This window comes from Mauremys mutica, chromosome 16 (genome assembly GCF_020497125.1).
Source record: "Mauremys mutica isolate MM-2020 ecotype Southern chromosome 16, ASM2049712v1, whole genome shotgun sequence".
NCBI classification, from domain to species: Eukaryota; Metazoa; Chordata; order Testudines; family Geoemydidae; genus Mauremys; species Mauremys mutica.
In genome coordinates this window covers 1378855-1400732 of record NC_059087.1, presented here as the reverse complement: position 1 = coordinate 1400732, position 21878 = coordinate 1378855, and the positions used below count along the sequence as shown (strand labels likewise).

The 21878-nt window shown below is 42.5% G+C and overlaps 1 protein-coding gene across 7 annotated transcripts in view; it reads right to left on the bottom strand.

The window, feature by feature from the left end:
- The window catches only part of MN1 (MN1 proto-oncogene, transcriptional regulator), a 193127-nt gene extending 171694 nt beyond the window's left edge, over positions 1–21433 (bottom strand). For 5 of the 7 annotated variants that reach the window (XM_044990345.1, XM_044990348.1, XM_044990349.1 and 2 more), the window contains exon 1: positions 17432–21433. In XM_044990345.1, coding sequence (XP_044846280.1) covers positions 17432–20768 — 3337 coding nt within the window. In that variant the 5' untranslated portion in view covers positions 20769–21433. Of the gene's footprint in view, positions 1–5642; positions 5742–17431 lie in introns of all 7 variants that reach the window. The other 2 variants (XM_044990344.1, XR_006573932.1) reach the window with 1 other exon arrangement.
- Between the last annotated feature and the right edge of the window lie 445 nt (positions 21434–21878).

Sequence of the window (21878 nt, the reverse complement as noted above, 5' to 3'; positions counted from 1 at the left end):
GAGTAGAGAGGCAGCTGTGCTGGAAAGAGTTAACCTTTTCTGGAACACATCTCTGATTTCTCAGAAACTCAGACTGCAGCTGAAGCCGCCCTGACTGCTCCCCTGCCTGCCTGCAGTCTGACCCCTGACATTTCCACTCTGCTTCTCACTGGCTACAAACTTAACCATACACAAACAAACAGGCTGGGCAGATAGATAGAGGAGCACTGGAGAAGAACAGGGATATCTCTCAAATTTCCTTTAATGGCTGTGATTAAATAATAAAATAAGAAGCAGCAGCAACTGACTTGGGTGAGGGGTAGACGTTTAGCGGTAAAAACCTGAAGCATGCCCGGCTAGACGTTTGTTTAATTAATCCTGAGAGGGCCCCTTTCCCCGCTTCTCCTTCGTAAGGGAGGTTCTGGAGATATAAGAGTTTAAAGACACAGTGGGTTCTTTTTAGTGTTTGAAGAACCCTAGGGAACAAAAATCCCTGCTCAAAAACCTTACCAGGATTTAAAGATAAAGAAAGAATTTATCGAATGAGATTTAATAGGCAAACCCCAATTAAAGGATTATTTTGAGATGTAATTGTATTTAAACTTATGCAGCAAAATTCATATTAAGCAGATGCATTTTTACTCTGACAATGAAAATATGCAAATACAGAATTGTCATCAGACAGGTTATGGTGCCACAGGCCCCATGCAGGCTCTGGAGCCCTCGCCATTGTATTAGAAGACCTGTTTCTAAAGAGGTTATAGCTCAGGCACTAGAGGGTCTAGCCCTAATGTACTCCCAGTACCTTCCAGTTTTCACGGCTCTGGCTACCCGTACCACCACCCCATTAGCTCCAACCTCATTCATGGACCCAACACACCTGGAGCAACCACAGACCCAGGCAATTTTTATTTGCACTGAGCTGAAACTTCATACTCCAGTTCCTGCCTGAAGGTTGTGGTTTTTTTTTCTTTTAATCTTTTTAAGAATATTCTTAGCGAGTTCTCTTATGACTTCAGATCATTTGTTGCATCTACCTTGATTTTAAATAGGTTTGGCAGAATTCGATTTTTTTATTTTATTTATTTTTATATATATATATACACACATACATATACACACACGCACACACACTAATTTCTACAGATAATATCAACATTTATTTTTAAGCTTTGTTTTACTTTTAGCGATGTAATTTTTCACTTCAAAATTATGGGTTTAAAGATTTTTTTTCTATTGTTATTTACTTAAAAATTTACATTTGCAGGAAATTATGCAGAATCAGACAATGGGAGGGTCAAAATAATTAATGACAGTTGACACTGGTCATTCAAAAAGTTAGCTTTATAACCATTCACACACAAAATGTCAACATCATGTGCCAAAATATACAAAGTAAATACCCTTAAATCAAACTCTGAAGTTCTCAAGCAGCATTTTTCTTACTTTGCCTATCTGTAAATGTTGATGATCAATAGAAATATTTTGTCAGTCTGGGGGGGGGGTGTACAATTAAATTGATATTCGTTTACAGTAAAAAAATAATCCTTCCAAGCCTAGTTTTAAAACATTGTTCTGCTTAGTTTTAATATAAATGTCATGCTGGTTCAGGAGGCCAGATTTCAAGCCATGGAACAGGGAACATCACACAACAGACAAGCTTCTCAAAACCCTTCCTCACCAGTTTGCCTCACCCCTGACCTGGAGGGACAGCTAGTAGGAGGTAGAGGGTAGTTTAGAGTCCTTGGCCCATTCAGTCTTTGGCCTCTCTGCTGAGACTGTCAACAAGAGTGTCAGTTAATGTCAGTATTCGTAGTGGCTTTGTGATGTGCACACTTGTCCATCAAGAAGGAGACAGACCACCAACACGTTTCACATAAGTCAAACAAACATGATTCAGATGGAAATGACTTTGGTCACTATTGACCTGGACTGGAGTTGACCTGGTGATCTAAAGGGGAAAGGTCCTGTAGCCCATACCCAACCCTTTGAGCCATGAAGTTACCCTTAAAAAAAACCCCACCAAAACCTAATTTGAACACAGACTACAGTGCCTGTCAGGTCTGTACTTCCATGCATCATTCTCAAAGGGTAAGCAGGTGACTCACAAGACTGCAAAGCACACTAGTTCTAAGGACTAGAGCTAGTCAAAAAGTGGGGAGAAATGCACTAAAATCTAGAAGACAAGCGCTCTGTTTGACTCTTCTTAGGAAATGTAAAGCATGGCATTTTGCAACAACAAAGTGGCTGCACAAGTCCTAGAACCACTGTTTTTGGGAATGGAGCAGGGGGAAGAACAGAGCTGTGCAAGGATATTTACTGCATGTTGAGAGTCTGCATAGTCAAGAACTGCATATTTGTGTGTGTTTATACACTAGCTAGCACAATGGGATGCCAATATCAATACCTCAGACCACTAAGGTAATATAAATATTCACTAATAGCAGCATGTTTTGGGATACTTCAGATGTAACATACGCTCTATACTACACTATACACCAAGGTCGGCAACCTTTCAGAAGTGGTGTGCCGAGACTTCATTAATTCACTCTAATTTAACGTTTCATGTCCCAGTAATACATTTTAACATTTTTAAAAGGTCTCTTTCTATAAGTCTATAATATATAACTAAACTATTGCTGTGTGTAAAGTAAATAAGGTTTTTAAAATGTTTAAGAAGCTTCATTTAAAATTAAAATTAAAATGCAGAGCCCCCCCAGACCAGTGGCCAGGACACGGGCAGTGTGAGTGTCACTGAAAATCAGCTCGTGTGCCGCCTTCAGCACGCTTGCCATAGATTGCCTACCCCTGCTATACACCTTCAAATACTAGAGTTGAGCAAGCATCGGAAATAGTTATTCACAAATGTTTAAATTAAAATTATTTTGATTCAACCATTTTTGTGACCTTTTTATTTTCATTTTCCACAACATTCAAGAGCTCATGCTTCAATGTCACAATACTTGCAAAGAGCAAATGTTAAACTAAAAAACTTAAATTCTCAAAATTTGCTTTCAGTGAATTACATATTTGATTGCAAAATACATGATTTGTAATCTGAACTGTACTGGCTACATGAATCACACAAAATGAAACGAAACTGGAACTTATACAATTGAATATATAACCTGTACCTCAAATTGTGTTGGTAAATTACCTAAGTTACGTAGTATTTTTCTTTTCATAGATTGGAAAATCTAACTAGTCAACAGCATGATTTGTAACTGTAAATATTACACACAAAAATACCTAACTAGTGTTCTAGTTAGGTACATACATCCTCCAGTCAAAGAACAAACAATGCTAAGTGATTTACATAGCTAACCAAGACTGAACACTAATTGAGAATCACAAATACTTGCAAATTCACAATCTGCAAACCAATAATTATTTACTGAAGAAATTTTGAATCTTTAATTCTAGAGTTCTGTTATCGCTTTACCGCTAATATGCAAATGGAGGGGGGAAACTATTCAACAAATAGTTTATTCTTTGCAAATTAGGTCTACCAAACTGTATCCTGTCGAATAGATTAACCCACAGTTTTCTGATTTCTACCTTTTTCAGTTGGTAAAGCAAGAGTCTTGGTGGGGAGGAGACTCTTGGAAAATACTGTTTATATACAGGGAGGATTTCTTAAATTTATTTATTTTTAGTGAATGTAGAATTTCCCTCCCCACTGGGTTTGAAGACAGATGAAAGGTTTTGAATAAAGCGCTGTTGACACCTCAAGAAAGAGGCATTACATTTTGTCAAGCTTTGGCAGTTGCTTCTGTATAGGGTTCTTTAGTTGTCACCAAAACTGCAACATTTTATTCTTTTGTCTGAGAGATATGCCCAGTTGCAGACTATACACATTTTTACTATTATGAAACTAAAATAAATCAGATAAGTGTCAAGGCTATTCTGAATATATTTAAGTAATTGAGGAATAACTGTAAATTAAAATAAAATTTTTAAAAGACTAATAAATTTGAACAAACAGGATCCCCACCTCCTCTTCTCTTTGTATCTGATCCTATAATATTAGAGTCAATGAGCGTTCTGCCACTGACCTAAATGGGAACAGGATCTGACCCTTTGAATATAGGTGGAAGAGCAAAAACTGAATTGAAGCCCACCATTGGGCAAGGGCAGGGAAGTTAATAAAGACCCCAATTGCAGGGCCACTGCAACAGAACTGCTAGTTCTTATAAAATTTGCAGCTCTATGTATTTTCTAACCAGTATTATCGACATTAAGTCTGCTGTTGGTTTATAAGTCTAGTACTGAAATATTTCAGAGGGCAGGTTCTCTGCAAAACAAGGAAGTCTCTTTTGCTGTATCTAATGCATCATAAGAAAAACAATTTGCAGTAAAGAAAAAGACACCTGAAGACACGCTTCTCCCAACAGATATTCCGAGAGGCTGCCTAAAAGATATTGCTTATGTAGATTTTTATTTTGTGAGAAGTCTGGGGCATTGAGGTATATTTACTCCTATTCTTTTTTAATCATGAATATTTGTTAAATATAGACTGTGTGTTAATAATACTCATCAGAACATTGCCAAACAAGTTTTTAATTAAATGCTTTTTTCTATGTAAGTGTGAGCAGTGAAAATCTGCTTGAAGCAGGGGGCTTTTTCCATTAGTCCCACTCCTAAAATATAATTCCCTATTGTGATATTCACCTACCTTTATTAAAAAAAGAAAATGTTAAAAGCATTACTATAAGGTCTAATTTTCTATTGCCCGAGACTGGTTATTTATGACTATTGCATGGTTGCCGGAAAGCTATTATAACCCAAATGTGCTTGCTTGTCTTATGAATACCTACATCAATGGAAGAATGACCATTACTCACTCATATCAGGGAACTGCTCCTTCTAATCCAAGGAAAAGCTGTCACAGGGAAGAAAAAATACCTTGGCTTTCACATACACTGGCTAATGACCCATGACCGCATGAAGCCAGAGTTAATGACAGCAGCACATCAGGGTCTGGTTGTGACATAAATGCCCTAAAAAGAAAACAGCAAATGCTAGTAGAGGAAAAGAATTACTGTCACCCAAAATTGGGGTGTGTGGGTGGGTGTGCGTGCACACCTCCAAACTGCATAAAATCTTCTGTTGTGTTCAATGGAGACTAATCCGGCACAGATTTACTACTCTCAGCCATGCCCCACAGGCTAGTGACCAAAAATACTAGTGGGATGTACTGCACTGATCTACTTGGCACAAGAGCCACTACAACAATCCTTCCTGGGGACCACTGGCCTTGTGCTACTTAAATAATGAGAAAACAAGAGCAATAACAGACCAGCCAAACAGTAAACACCTCAAAAGTGAAGACAGACAAGTTCCTCAGAAGCACTCTTTGAGAGAGTGATTCTTTCAATGGGCTTTCCACCACAGTTTCTGATTACTCTAGCCAATGATTTCCTTCTTTTCCATTAGGTGTTTGTTTATTTCAAGAGGAAAATAGTTTGTTAAAATCATTTTGAAGATGCTTAAGACATTTAAAGAAATTGTTCTGGGTATTATTTTCACAAAATAATGCACTCATAGTATAATAATGCATTTAAGTGAACCATCTGTGCTCGAGATTTATTAAAATGATGGATTATCATCCAGCACGCACACACAAATAAACTAGGTAGTGACCACAAAGTAAACCATCTAACCTTTGACTTTCGTATTTCTTCTTTTGTAATATTTCTTGCAAAAATGAGTAAGTGACATAATGGTGTCTTCATTGCTTTCTGGACATGGGCTGAGTGCGCCTAACAAAGCCGGTAAGAACACAATTGACATTCAGATCAATCAACCAAAAGGCACAAATGAAGATACGAAATTTCATACATAAGAAATTCACAGTAACTTAGTTCCTGAAGAAGGAAGAGAGAATCAAACTGTGCTAATATTTGAATCATACACCTTTGGACCCAATGTATAAAAAGTTTCAACAAAATTCCAGGATATGCTACAGTAACAGCCTTTTCAGCAAGATTTAACTAGAGAAAAAACTGCTGAAAACTGGGGCACCAGTTCTGAAGGGATAAAGAGACATCAATTTTGTTCTAAAGTTTTAAATGAAACACTCCTGTTTAGGAAAGAATTTCATTAAGGCAAAAATATAATAAGAGTGCCCACTTAGGAAGAATGTACTATTAATTCTTAGCTCTGTATGTGGAAGGGAAAATTACATTTTTATCTAAATGGTTTTTCTGCATAACCCATTCTTTTACAGCTCAGTAATGGGCACTCCTCACCATTTTTATTTGGGGCAGATCACTATTGAAAGCAAGAGCAGTCATCAAAAACCATTAAAAAAGAAAACCCTTTAAAATCTATTCCACACTAAAGGGGGTGAGGGTGTGGGGGAAGAGGAGAAGTAAAGTACATTTAGCAAGGTGATAGGGAGGGGAAAGGAGAAATACACCAAATCGGCTTTACAAAATGTTTAAAGCAATTTTTTCTGGTTCCCTTTTCAGACCTGAAGTAGGAAAAGCTATTGTTTGATTGAATATATGAGCCCAATACGACCAAATACCACAATCAAGTGCCACTACCACTTTGAAAATTATACAGGATTTTTTCTTGGTAGGTTAGGAACCCAAAGTTACCACCATGTACAAAGACAAAACAAAATGTAGGACATGAAAAACTATTTTAATTATTGTAAACAATTGCTCCTCACCCATTAAAACTAGTTTCCTTCAATCTGAAAATGAATATAATCTAAACAATAATTTCAAGCAAATGATAACACTGTCCTAATGCTGTGGCCTTATCCACATACAACAAGCAGCAGAAATACGCTCCATCAAAAAGTAAAAACAGAACCCAGAACTGAATAGGCCTGTTTAATTATGCTTTGCCTGAACAACAGGATTAGATATTAACATGAAACTGACAAAATATCCTCAGTTCTAAATTTTATAACTCCATATCCTAAATTTGACCGACATAAAAACAATCGTGTGCATGTTTAAAAAAAACAAAACATTTGATCCATAAACCTTTGAGATAAAGTAATAATCACCAAAAAATAGAGGCTAAGACTAAACCATTTTCTGAACATTATTCATTTGATATTCCTCATCTCTGATTTTCTTCTGCATCTTCTTTTAACCTACTTATTTTTGACAATCATAGCAATAAATTTTCTCTGTGAAAACAGAAGTTCAGAAATGCAGTAATTATGGCTGATACAATTGGACAGGTAACAGTTTTTATCCCTTTTACCTAGCTGTAGTTCTCCCTGCAACACAGTAATTACAGGAAACTATTTCGGTATTAAGGGTTTAGATAAAGACTGTTCCAAATTTAGGGCCAGCAACCAACCCTTCATTATGCTTAATAGGTACACATAAAAATGTCACTGTATTACCATCTCTCCAACTGCATTTTTTCTAGCTCTTGAAGTTCATATCTGTCTGATTCAAGGAAGAGATTTTCAACCTACTCTTTCTGTGATGGAAAATATTTGAAAGTCATTTGTATAAAGAGGTTTAAAATAAATTATCCAAATGTGAGAGGCTTTGGGTAATTATTTGAACTAAAAAGTAATCGCTCTCTCCAGAAAACACAAACAAATTATAAAAGCAACAGATCTGTCAGCAGCTAGTGCTGTGAATCTTTGCTTCTATTTTGGCAACAAGGCTAGGTCAAATTATATTTCCATTTGCCAATGGCAAAGAATTCAGAACTAGAACCAACGACAAATCATTCCTCCAGTAGTGGATATCTGAGACCCGGTACAAGTAAGAGCAGCAAGCTACACACTTCATTTCTGAAAACATGCATGTGTCATTTCTTGGATGTACATCAGTCCAAGCAAGCAAAACCAATGAAGTGTATTAGAATGATGTGTCCACTAAACACTTTTCTTTATCTAGGACATTTGATATAATTATGTGCACAGAGAAGTTAAAACTGATTAACCACAAGGATTTGGGGGGTTCTTTACGTTTCAGTTTTGTAACTTTTTACATGTTCATTGCCTCCATCTCTCAGCACAGTCAGAGATCCAGCTAAATTCATACCCATTTTGTAGATAGCTAGAATTAACAAATTAAACTCTCTCTTGATTGGAACAAAAAAAATATGAAGGTTTTGCTTCTGCGGGTTCTTCTGTAATCTTTACTATGTCAAAACAGCCAGCCATCCCAGTCTTAATTGTATGTGAAGTGGGCCTATTTTTCCTCTGCTGCTAAAGCTAAGGAATTATATGAGACGAGCACAGAAAGATGGTGTGCTGGCTGCTCCGGTGATCATAAAAAGAGCACCATGTGTCTATATTTAGGGTTGGGGAGGGGCATTATAGCACAGAAGTCATCATACTGATTGGAACTATTTTGTTCTCCAGAACATTGCTTTCATTTTGTTTTTAAAACAGCAGTACAAGGCTGGTCATGTTTCGTCCAAGTTAAAGATGTTTGGCTGCTCTGTACCATGCAATAATTAAATTGGTTCTGTGTGGTCATTTTGTCATCACATGGCTGCAGGCGCACTAAGGACTGCCCAATATCTTCTTATCTTGTGTTGGATTTGACTATCTTCTCTTACTTGGGCTGTAAATCATTCAGGGTGGGGAAGAGCTCTTAAGTTTGTAAAGAGTGCTATCAAGTGCCCATGTCAATTTATAGCTCTATAAAAATGATTTTAAATAATAATAGAGTGGAAACCTTTTTAAAATAGATTCCATTCTGATCAAAAGCAAATATAAACTCAAGTCACCACAAGCCAAATGGTAATGAGTTGACCAACTGTGCCATCTAGCCAAGAGACTGGCTACTCACATACTGTACATATTTTCTGTTCACTCTGGCTGGCATAGCCTAGACAATCAAAAGCTGCATCCATAACAGTGCACAGCAGAACACATGCAGCATAGTCTCTCCAGGAACAGTTAAGTGGTTACAGTGCATTTTTATTTTACTTTTTAGAATTTCCTTCAATTACTCCCATCCTTCCCTTTCTGTCATTTCTCACACACAAGACCAAAAGGTACAAAATGTCACTGAATGGGAGATTATGTAAAAATGCGAACGAGAGTTTTTCTGGGGAAAAATACAAAACCCTAAGATTCTAACCAGATAATTATAATCCTTAGTTCACTTCTCATTCATGTGTGTTAATGGATCAACTTCCTTGTGTTGCACTTTCACCAATGAACTGATTCTAAGAGAAAATATAAAATAGTAAAAGGTATTAAATCCTCGCAATTACATTTTTTTGGAGTGGGAAGGGGGTTTTGCCTCATTCACTGGATTAAAAGTCTGGATTTTAAACCAAAAAGTTGTTTTATATTTGTTTATTTCTTACCAAGAAACATGCTGCTTTTTTTTTTTAGTTATCAGTCCTTCTTCACCCTTAGGATAATCTTTTCATTAGCAATACAATCTCACTAAAATATTTCATGACTATTGGCCTTAATTTTAAAACATTATTTTACCATATAAAAATGCCATTTCAAAACAACTGAATGATGAAATGCTTTCCTGGGAGCATGACTAAGGGCCTACCAAAGAGTATCCAAACAAATGGGGCGGGGAGGAGGAATTAGCTTGTAACTCATTTCACCTCATCTAATTTTTCAGGTGCTTCAAACACTGTACATAGCAAGATAAAATAAATCAAATGCACAAAAGTTTACTTGAATTAGCTTGTACGGAAAAGATGGTAAGTGCAATGTCTAATAAAACATTCTGCAGTGAGGCACCAGCAGCACTCTTTAAGGCTTGTACATTTGTTATTTTTGCATTTAATCTCAAATGAACTATATTTACTTTAATGCAAAATCTATCATTGGAGCACTTAAACATGACCAGATTTCTGCATACCAAGACAGAGTAGGTTCTTCAGACAAACCTCAAAACCTAATAGAAATCTAGACACTGTAACTTCATGCACTGCATTTTTTATGTTAAAATACTATACAGAAATGAAAACAAATTTGCAAAAATTTTATTAGTACACATGAATGATGCTTCCAGTAAAATGTTACACACACAAAGACAAGAAATGTCTTGTTTTCAGTAACTGCTAGTAAACAATGCAGTGTGCACCTTTGGGAATGAAATAGTTTTAAATAAGATTCGCTTATGCTGAATCTGTTGCTGTCCAATATAGTCAAGAGAAAACTTTCTTTGGATAGCATTTGGATTAGCACTGCTCCAATCTAAAAGAGATACGCTGTACACTTAAATAAGGTCTCCTGAAGAGATACAAACTCATTACCCTTTGCTGTTGAACACAACACAAATTCTAGGTCTCCTAAACCAACCCCTGCACTGTTACAGAAATGAAATTAAGTGTCAGAAAAACACTAATAAAACAAACGTTTTTCTTTTTTTTTTTAATATATATTTAGTGCAACACCGACCAAGTGCAGTTAAAAAAACTCGCACAACTGATTACATCAATTAAGGAACACATTAATTCCTTCCTTGCATAAGTGGGCTTTTGTCATTTGAAAGCAGAAGAGTGAAACAAAGACTGAATGTTTTGTGGATTTATTTTTTTTTTTTTGGCAATCCAGTATCATCTAAGATGTTCTCTTTGAAGTATTAAGAAAGTCAGCTTGTTAAAATTAATGGGTTAGACCTCGAGCTGTTAAATTCACAGCCTTACATTTAAAAGGTATTTAACTTTGCAACTCTTGAATATAATCCTTAAACATACTTCACATTGCAAGAAACTTCCTTGTGGTGTTCTTCCGCAAAAAGAAAGAAAACAATTGTTATAACATTACTAATTATCAACGTTTCAAGAGAAAGATGACTTAAGTTTCTCAGGAAGATAAAGCAGCCAACTACAAAAGACATTAATGTTTTTGTCTAAATTATTAGTATCATCACTAGGGTCCAAGTGTGGGATCCAGCTACAAGATATTGAGGAAAATGCTGTTTAACATCCATTTTAAATCAAAACTAAGAATTGGACTATTTAACTATAGCAAGAAGAGTCAGTTTGGATTTTGTATTTCTTAGATAAAGTGACAGCATCTTCAATGTTATTTCTGAAAAGATATCCTCTGCTGTGCCATTGATCTCAAAATTAAAAGCCTCAATATAAAATACAGACTAGGAAAACAGGAGCTACCAAGTCATCATGTTCTAAGTACATCCCTAATCAAAGATGTTTCTTTTAAAAGTCTCCCTAAACTAAATAAATCTCAAAAAATTCTTTAAAATACAAGGGCTTCCTTCAAAAAGAAAAAAAGCCAGAACAAACTGATGGAATGATTGCTACTGGTTGTATTAGAGTCCCACTACAGATTGGCATTCTGAAATTGACAGATTATCTATGTCATTATGCATATAAAGCATTCCAGCCTGAAAATAAGGAAAAAAGGACATACTTTACAGTAGTTACAAGACAGGCGACAATTCCACTGGCCAAGAATTAACCTCTTACTCTAGATATTTTAAATATGTTAGAATCAAGCAACAACTGTTTTGGGGATGTCAGATAAATTTTTCATTAAAAAAATGAAATACTGAACAACATGAAACTTCTCTTTAAAACGACAATAAAGCCAGCCCACAGGATATGCAGAAATTCATACTCTGATATAATCAGGTTCTGACTAAGCCATTACTACACACACACACACACCTTATACACATACATATTTCACACACAGATTCACATACACACTTATAAGTTATATATATACACACACATATAAATACTAAATGTACAGTCATTTGTCTAGGACTACAATTTTATATGAATATATAAAAAGCATTTTGCTGTATCAAAACCCTTACTTTGTCCAGAAGACTGCAGAGGCTGGGATTTAATTGTTACAATCATCGGAAGTCTATTTATTTTTAATCACTCCTTTGTTCAATGCCTTATAAAAATCAGAATTTGATGGGTAGAAGTAACAACGGAACAAGATATCTTACAAAAAATGGAATTACTATTTTATAATAAATTGTTCAAACACTATTAGATCATTTGTTAGAAAGACATAGTACACATACAAAATTAAAAGGAACATAGTGCAATAGAATCACAGATCAGAAAAAAAATCTCTGCTTCGACCTATACTTCTAGTTTCACTCAGTTCCTTTAACACTGTATGTGACAATTTGAAGAGACCAAGAGTATACTAAATATATTGATCTCTCTCTCTCTCACACACACACACACAGTTTAAATAATATTCCTGTTACAGGCAATCCCACAACCAAATGTCATTAGAAAATAACAAACTGTTACCAAAAAAAAAATTAGCCTACTAACACTGCAAGCCAAATCTGAATTCATGCCAATCATCTATTACACTGGACTGAAAAATCTAAAGAAAAAGAAATGCAAGACTAAGAAAAATACAGACAAGTGCAACATTAACTGAAGCCAATAAATCCACATACTTGCTGCATTAAATATTTCAGTATTTTAGGTTAGTTATAGCAATTGATACTAAAAATTTTACCCTTATTCCCAGTCTTGTCTGATATTTAGCATATAAAGCTGCAAACATTTTCTCTCTAACAGTAGATAAAACAGAAGCAAGTGTTTCTGAACGGGAACATTTTTCTATAAAATGATACAGCAAAGCTAATGGCTGGTCAGAGTAAATGAAATGGTGCTATTGTCATTCAAATGAAGTCAAATCAGTCAGGAGCAACCTTGCTAGATTTTTACAGATCAGAAGAGTTTAAGAGATCATATTAAATCCAAATCTAAATGCACAGTGAAATCTTCGTTGCAATCTGCAGTGGGAGTATTCTCTCACCATAAATCAGCTCGCTAACCCAGATCATTTATTAAAGATGTGTATTTCATATCTGCAGAGTATATCACATAACTTCTTGGCAAGGGTAATTGCATTTCTGGTAACTTAAAATTCCTCATGGAAGTTTAAATACCTCTATCAAGCAAACAAAATAGCACCAGGAATCATAGTTTCCCTGCTATAAAGAAAGTTTAGTCAGTGTTAACTCATTTCCTAGTCCTTAGTACAGTACAAGTCAATTTCAAATCATATATTGCTTTTAATGTTATTTCAACATTTGAAACGCTGCACAGGAAATTTGACAAATTCTGTCATAGTAAACAAATCTATTCTCCTTGGTAAAATGTCTCAAATAAGTCAGCAGCTTACTAAAATAAAAACCCACCAAAGAATGTATTGGGAGCTAAAAGAAAATTTGACAAGGACTAACAGCCGTATTGAGAGAGAATCTAAGTCCTTTTTTAATATATTGTAGAAATGTACAGTTTTAAATAGTTTGCTTGCTTAGCATTTTATGTCTTGGCTTGTTCCAAAGTTTATTACTGCTATGAAATAGTTAAGAACCAAAAGATTAGAAATTAACCGTACTGAGCTGGACTTGGAAATGAAAATGGGCAACCACCAATGTAAGAGCCACAAAGGGTAACCACATCTATTTTCATTTTCCCTGATTAACACCGGTGTGGTTTTAGGTTACATATTCCTGTGGTGCAAATGTCAAGTGAAGGCATCAATATGGACCTTAGAAATTTCAATGGTGGGGGTGGGGAGGAACAAAAACCAAGAACTTTAACTATTGGCCTTCCAGAATGTACTAATCAAAACTCCATTGGAGTCAAAAGTTTTCCTAGTTTAATCAAATTAAGTAAAATGAAACATACTCAGTTCATCCTGGGCTTTGCAAGTGATCTTGGTCCGGCTCTTCCTAATTACAGTTAGCTCGGGTTTTAAGAGTTATCAGTATTTCTACAGACACAATATTAATGTTCCTCAATACTAAATCCCGGGTGGATAGCACAGAGAAGGTATAAAATTCTATCAAGCTTTATGGAAAACCCTACTATTCACCTCACAAAGGTTATTTTAGTACAAAGAACTTAATACTGGAAATATTCCTAATTGATGAGGATATTTTAATAAATATTGTAATAGGATGAAACTTCCAAATACATAATCACAAAATGTCAAACATGCTGTATATATGTGTACACGCACGTGTTATCTATTGTTATCTATCCTTAAATTCACTATTCACACAAACAATATAGACATGACAAACACTCATTCTAGTACCACTACCAAAAAAATATAGAGCATCAGCAAAGAGTCTGTACAGTCACTTCAACAATTTTCAGACAAGTTGTTTCTTCCATTAGTGTGGGTATTAACTGAATATTTTAAAAGTTGCCTTCTACAGACAGAAAATACTTCAATTAACAAAGCTCCTACAGTCACAGTACAACTAACTAATCTTAAAACCACAAAAACCACACACACTTTGGATAACGGCCTCAAGAACATGGAATGCTGACTTCAGTGCTCCATGAGCTAGAACTTCTCCATTCACCCTATTTATAACCTTCAAAAGAAGAATCAATGCATGTCACGGTAGTTGTGTGTTATGTACAAAACAGAAGAGGTTCTTTCTGACCCCAATGAGTATAACTTAAAAAAATTCAAAATATTTGTTAGGGAGATTAAGCTATATTTCAGAAATACGAGCATTTTAATAGTATAACAAAATTAAAAGGTTTAATAAACTTATATAACCTTTCACACTGTACTGTATTAAACATTACTAATGCTTGGCTCCTAAGTAGTGATGTTTGAAACCTACATACATTTTTTGTATATGCTCAACTGGAAACACTTAGAAACCTACATTGTTTTAGGCAAATTCCAGTTGACTAAAAATGGATTGAACTTCAGTTACATGATAAAACAAAACCTCTTTCTTAAACACAACTTCAAGCACGTACAGATATGATTTAATTAAAAATGTAATACTACTTATTTTGTGACAGGGAAAAGAACTCATCTACTTTGCCTCCTATCATTTCAAAGAACAATTAAAGTGAATTCTCTATTTATCTATATCACTTGTCTCATTTGAAGAATTGGTCCATTTAAACCTTCCAAGGGGTAAAAATGGAAAGCAAAATGAATATATCTAACCAGTGTTATAGAGTTAGATCAATATCTTATTTTATGTTAAGAGGTTTAAGTACTAAAACTTATCCTTATATAGGAATGCAAGTTACCTAGTTTTCCTTCCAGGAACATCAGCACAAGAGTGATGATCTGGCTCTTGTAATAATATTTATGATTATCTTTATATGAGAAGGAAGAGTTATTTCCTTAAAAGTACTCGTGACTATCAAACAAGACCATTTTTTTAAATATCAAACTGTGTGTAGGGGAGTTGTCTCAAACAAAAAAAAACAAAAAAACCCTCCACTGCCACAGTCACATGTACACAAGAAAAGCTTATATTAAGCCAAGCTGTATCAAAAAAGTCCAAAAATATTTCACTTTGGGTTTTTTAATCCAATAAATTAAAATCTAAAAAATTTAGTTTCATTTTTTCCCCAATCTGCTTTTAATTAGAGTGTGCATAAGTGTGTGTATGTCTGACAAGGTAGAACTGACAGGAACTGTGATTTGTGCTAACTAGCTATTGATCCAGTCAGCTCTAGATGTTGTGTACAAGAAACAATAAAAGAGAAGGGGCCAGGAAGGATGCTGTGTGCAACTCCATTTAAAAATGGAAAGAAGGGCCCCAAACAAACCAATTTATGTCCTTGCCTGGGCAAAGCATGGAGAATGCTGATGGGTTTCCTAGAGTCTGCTGTGCATGCTAAGCACTCTGGCTTCAAATGAGAGTCTCCAGTGCTGGGCATTAAACATGAACAAAGAGACAAACAGTGGGGGCTAGCATTCATGCTTCAGAAAACGAAAGCTGGAAAGCCCACCAGAACTGGAAGTAGGAAGTTATGCAGTTTTCAAACCACTCAAACTCCATTTTCATTTTAATAACATCTCTCTTTACCTAAATTCCAACTTCAATCAAGGGTACTACAAAAAGCGGCTCTTAAGAGGAGACAGCGAAAATAGATCTGAACCAGCCTAATGTTAGCAAAATGAATCATCAACATAAAATACATGATACATATATGTGTGTACAAGATATAATATATATATACACACACACACACACACGTGCATACATATAGACAATTTTACACATATAGTATCTGGGGGAAGGGTGTGTACACACACACCTTAAATCAGTGAGCTTAGGAAAAAATGGCTTTGATAAAATGGAAATTATTAAATCTGAAATCATCTTTGTTAAGGAGCTTCTATAACTAAAACGGTTTTTCCACCCACGTATATTTTTCATATTAGAATTATAATGCCCTCTAGATAATAAAGAAAATGAATAAAGAATGAAAAATAAATGTTGATATTAACATCAACTAAGCATGTTTTTATATTGACAAACGCTGAGCCTGATTTTATATTTTCTTTATGTTAACAATGGTAGAAACTTCTTAGCTCTTTTAAAAGATAAACAGGAAAATACTTAGAGACTATGCAACACTAAGACCAAACACATTTTTGCTGGATTCACCAAAACCTTTATAATACAGAATATTATATATATTTTTTCCAACAGTAAACATTGCCACAGCAGGAAGTTCTCTTCTGTCAATATATGTATTTCTGCAAATTAAACTGAGAACCCCATCTGAACACTTGCCATGTATATTTAAACTTTCCCTGCTTAATTAATCCAATATGAAAAAATGAGTTGAGTTCACCCATGTTAACATGGAAATTACATGGCTTAGAATACTGCCAAATTGAAATTAGAATTAATGTGTTATGGGCACAAACAAGTTACGATTTTAAAACCATCGTCCTAAACGCTGTAAAGAAACCGGTTGTCTGCTTCTTCTACAGTAAGAGTTCCGTTAGATTTAAGTAGCAAAGAGCCACTATTCATTTAGCCAATGAAGTTCTAAGTATGTAGGTTTCTAGGGGAGGGGCGGTGTTTTGTTCCAAATCTGAGCCGTGGATTCCATTCACCCAAACCGGCAAAGGTTCCCTAAATCACTGATCACCTACCTAACCTACCGGTAACTCCCCTGTTAAAATTCCCGACCAAACATATTTCCTCTTTCGAGTTCACAGAGGAACAACTGTTCCTTTGTGTGTGAAGGGATGCCCAACCTAGTCTTGGAAAGCAACAATCCAAGCACACTGCTGTTAGCAACGCATTTCCTATTAGCAGGAGACAGGAGTTTATAAAGGGTGCTGTAGACAGAGAGAGGTAACAATCCTAACGCCCCTTTACCAACCCAGATTAGGTAATTACATTTCCATATTCAACAGTGCTTCGAGAAACAATGGGTGCCGAAAGCCTGTATGTTTTAATTAGAAACTGGCCTCTTCGGGATAGTTGAAAAACTGCAGAACAGGACAGACGCCCACCTGACTCAACCTTCAACACACCCGCTAAGGATTTCCACGGGGAGGGGGGCAGCCCCCAGCACCCCTTGTTCCCCTTACAGGACACTAAGTCAAGCAAGGTGAGTGGCCTGTGCCGGGAGGAAGGTTCCCAGCAAACATTCTGATTAGACAAACTTTTGAAGAGACCCACGCGTGCCACCAAGCTACATTCACGCTCATAAAGGGATCAGAAACAGATACCTTCTTTGCTGGGATTCTGAGGCTTTGACTTCTCCCACGGTGCCATAGGTTTGTCCTCCTCTGGTCCCTCCATCAAGGACTTCTCGCTCGGCATGTACCAGGTAGAGTTATGCTCTGCCATCAGAGTGTCAAGGTCTATCGTGCTCATGGCACCTTTGACGTTATCCGAGCAACAACTGTTCAACTCGCCCTCCCCGTTCTGGCCGGGGCACTCGGCCTTTTTGCTCTTCATGCCCAGCGGCTGGTCTTCGGAGATGCTGAACTGCTGCCGCTGGAGCTGGATCTGCGCCTGCAGGATCTCCAGCGGGTGGATCTCGTCCTGGGCCGACGTGCTGGTGGGGGTGCGCACCTGCTCCAGGCCCGGGGTGCCCGGGTGGGCGCCCCCGCCGCCGCCGCCGCCGCCCAGCCCGTAGCCGTCCGGGGCCGCGGCGCCCAGCAGGCCCAGGGCCAGCGGCTTCTGGGCGCCGAGCAGCGCGTGCTCCGCCCGCGGCAGCTTGGGGGAGCCGCCCAGCAGCGGGCTGCGCGTGGGCTTGGCCAGGGCGCCGTCGGAGCTGGAGGACACCTCGTCCTCGTGGCCGTAGGCGGGGCTGGGCTCGTCGGGGAAGTCCCCGCGCGGGGAGCCGCCGTCCGACTTGCTGGCGCTCTGGATGCCGCTGTCCAGCGAGGCCAGGAGGTCGGGCTGCTCGGCCAGCAGCAGCTCGCCGCCCTTGGCCCAGGAGGGCGAGGTCAGCGGCTTGTCGGGCGGGCCCGGGCTGCCCGCGCCGCCGCCGCCGCCGCCCTCGGCCGGCGGGAACTTGTCGAAGAAGCCGCCCGGGCTGACGTGGCCGCTGTCCCGCTTCCGCCGGCCCCGCCCTCGCCCGCCAGCCGCCGCCGCCGCCGCCTTGCCCTCGCCGCCCGGGGCCTCGGGCGCGTAGCCGGGCGAGAGGCTGGTCTCGGGCGCGCCGGGCGGGGCCTTGGCCGCCGCCGCTGCCGCTGCCGCGCCGGGGAAGAAGTCCGGGCCGGGGGCCGGGCCGCCGTCGGGCTCGGGCGGGCCCAGCTTGCGCTTGCCCTCGGGCGGGCTCTTCTTGGCGAAGGTGACGTGCAGGTTGGGCGCGCCCAGGCTGGCGATCATGTTCTGGCAGGCGGTGGAGAGCGCGGCCAGGCAGCTCTGCCCGAACACGTTCTCCTTGGCCGGCTTGGCGAAGGAGCCCAGCGACAGCGCGCCCAGCTTGCTGGCCGCGGCGCGCGGCGCGGGCGGGAACTCGGGCGGCGCGGGCGGGAAGGCGCCGGGCGAGGCGCTCGCGCTGTGCGGCGGGGCCGCCCGGCCTGAGGCGCCGAAGGCGAAGCCCGCCTGCCCGCCCAGCGGGGGCGCGGCGAAGTCGGGCTGCGGCCGGCGCTCGGCGGGCGCGCTGGGCAGCCCCACGCCGCCGCCCGGGGACTGCAGCGGGGCCAGGCCGGCGCCGAACTGGGCGTGGACGCCCGGGGAGTGCAGGGCCGGCACGTGTCCTTCCCCCGCCAGCCCCAGCCCGCCCACGGGCGGTCGGAAGAGCAGGCCGGAGCCGTTCTGCGGCAGGCCGAGCTCGTGCGGGCCGGGCTCGGCGGGGCCGCCCATGCGCCGCGGCGGCAGCAGCTCCCCCGCCGGGTGCGGGTGCGGGCCGGGGAACCAGCCGCTGTCCTGGGCCAGGTGCGGGGCCTGCGGCTCGAAGTTGGGCCCCCGGCCGCCGCTCTCGCGCTCGAAGCCGGGCTGCGGCATGTTGCCGACGGGGCCCGCGTGCTGCACCAGGCTGCTCGGGCCGACGTCGCCGTGGTGCCCCAGCTGCTGCAGGCTGGGCTGCCTGAGTCTCTGCTGCTGGTTCCGGGACGCCATTTGCTTGATCATCAGGGCGGCGTTCTGGCGCTGCTGCAGGGCCTGGTGCTCGGGGCCCGCGTGCTGGAGCGGCGGCCCCGGGGCGAAGCTCTCCGGCACCGGGGGCGTGAACTCGCCCGGCAGGCCGGGGTAGGCGGACGGCGATAGATGGTTTTCCATGCCCCCGTTATGCAGATTGTTATTCCAGGACGGGCACCTATCGACAGCGGGGTTACTGGGGAAGTCAAACCGAGGCCTCTTGGCCACATTCATGTAGGGGGCATCGAAATGTTGCAGTCTTTGATTTGGTTGCTGCTGCGGAGGAGGGTGCTGCATATTAAACACGGGATCGGTATATGGATGCATATTCCTATTCTCCAGTCTATGAATAGGGTATTCAAACTGTGCATGCTGGTTCTGCATTATTGGCCCATTGTCCTGCAAGTTGGGGTTGGGAGTATTGGCTTCTGTTTGCTGTTGCCTAGGAATTGCTGGCGGGCAGGAGTTTTGTCTGGCCAGTAAACCTGTCTGTTGCTGCTGTTGCATTAAAGGGTGTCTGGCGTTAACGCCAGGCTCCATGCCCACAGACATCTTACGAGCACCTCCAAACCTTTCAAAGAACACACCATGTTGCTGCTGCGGGTGAACTTTGGACATCCCCGCTATGCCTGGTGCTCTGGGCAAAACAGATGTGCCAGGGAAACTGCCGCCCCCAGGAACTTGTCTGCCAGCACCATAGTGAGGAAGCTGCCCGTCTGACTCGGAAGGAGAAAACACTGGCAGATCAAAGTGTCCTGAAGGGCCATCGCTGGGGTAATTGTATTCCAAAGAATCGACGCCTCCCTGGTTGGGAAGCCTCCTCTGCTCCAGGCTGTGGGAATCCGAGGAGCTGGAGGCTGGAAGCGCATGGAAGGAGGCAGCCCGGTTGGGGGACTGATCCAGTGGGAGGCAGGGTGCTGGCACGGCGTGGTTAGAGGCGCTGGAGTTGTGGTGCTGGAAATCGGGCATGTTACCTGACCTTTGCTGTCCAAAGCCTTCGCCTCCTTGGTTCTCGGCCATATGTTCATATCCCTCCGCAAACGCTTGCTGGCTGCCCATGTTGTTGTAGCTCATCAGCCGCCCTCCGTGCAAGCAGGAGGCGCTGGGCTCGGACCCAAAGTTGCCGCTGAAGTGCGGGTGATGCTGGTGCGGGTGGTGGGTGGTGGGATGACCGTGGTGAGGCTGCTGGTTGCCGAAAAAGCCATGAACCGGCTGAGCCTGCATCCCCCCTGCATGCAGCTCCGAGTGTCCCCGGGCATGGAAGCCGTACGCTTCCCCAGCCATGTTCATGTTCATGCCCAGGATGGGAGGCTCGGCCAGGGCGCTGATGGCCGGGTCCGCGGGGCCCCCAGAGTGGAAAGCTGGCGATTTGAAGTGGGAGCTCATGGTCAGTCCGGCCTGGCTAAAGTTTCTCTCTCCTTGTCCGGCGTTTCTGCTGCTCATCTGCGGCTCAAACTGCTCCAGCCCAAACATACTTCTGGGGATCAGTTGGGCATGGCACCCCGGTGCGCGACTCGGACCGGCTCCCCCAGGAGCGCGCTCGGAACCGCAGCGAGCGGGAGCACCCAAGTCACAGTGTCCCTGCGGCAGGCAGCGGCCGGGCGAGCCGGGTCCCCAGGGAGCGCTCCCCGCGCTCACATCTTGCGGGGCAGGTGGCCAGGACGTGGGGGCGCTGAGCGGGGATGCGCTCGGGCGGGGCGGGCACGGAGAAACAGGCAGCGTCAGCCCCGGCTTCCAAACAAAGTTCAAGGGAATGAAATCGGTCCGCCTGGCTCCGGGCCTCCGCCCCACGCAGCCCGGGGCTCTCCGAGCGGCCGCGGCACTTACGCCTGGGAGCGCCCCGCTCCCTCACACCTGGTGCGGCGGCGGCGGGCTCTCCGCGACATCCGGCGGGGCTCGGCTCCGCAGCTCATCGGCTCCAGTCCCCGGGAGCTCCGCTCCGCATCGCCGGGCTGCAGAGGCGCTGGGAGCGCGGCTCAGCCTCTGCTTCCCCGCTCGCCGCTGGTCCCGGCGGGCTCTGCGTGCCGGGCGCACGGGATCCGGTCTCCCCGCCCGGCTGCCGGGCCGAGGCTCTCCTGGCCGGTCCCGTCGGCCGCAGGCGGTGCGGGGTCTCCGCTCCCCTCTCTCCCGCTCCCTCTCTCACCCAGAGCTGGAGAAACAGCAACAAGTTTTGCATTTCAGCAATCAACCCCAGCCATTAGCGCTGCGCCAATCGCGGGGCGCCTGCTCCGGCCGGGGCGGGGCTCCCCGTTAAGGTGGCGCCTTCCCCCTCGCTCCGCAGCCCCTGGCAGCCGGGCTCTGCCTGCGCTCGGTGCCCGTCACCTTCCTGCCCGGCCTTGGCCCTGGCCGCGCCTTTCGGCGTTTAACCCCCTCCCCGTTGCGAACTAGGCGATCAACAAATGTCGGCCCGAAAGAGGGGCCTTTGTTAGCGCCTGCGACTCGCTGCGGCTCCGCGGAGAGGACCGGCCCGGCGGCCCGAGGGGAGCGCAGGGCTCCCCGCTGGGCGCAGGCGGGCGGTGCGCGCCCGGGCCGTGGGCTGCCGTGGCGCTGCGGGCCGGCCGGCCGGCCGGAGTCCCAGGCGGG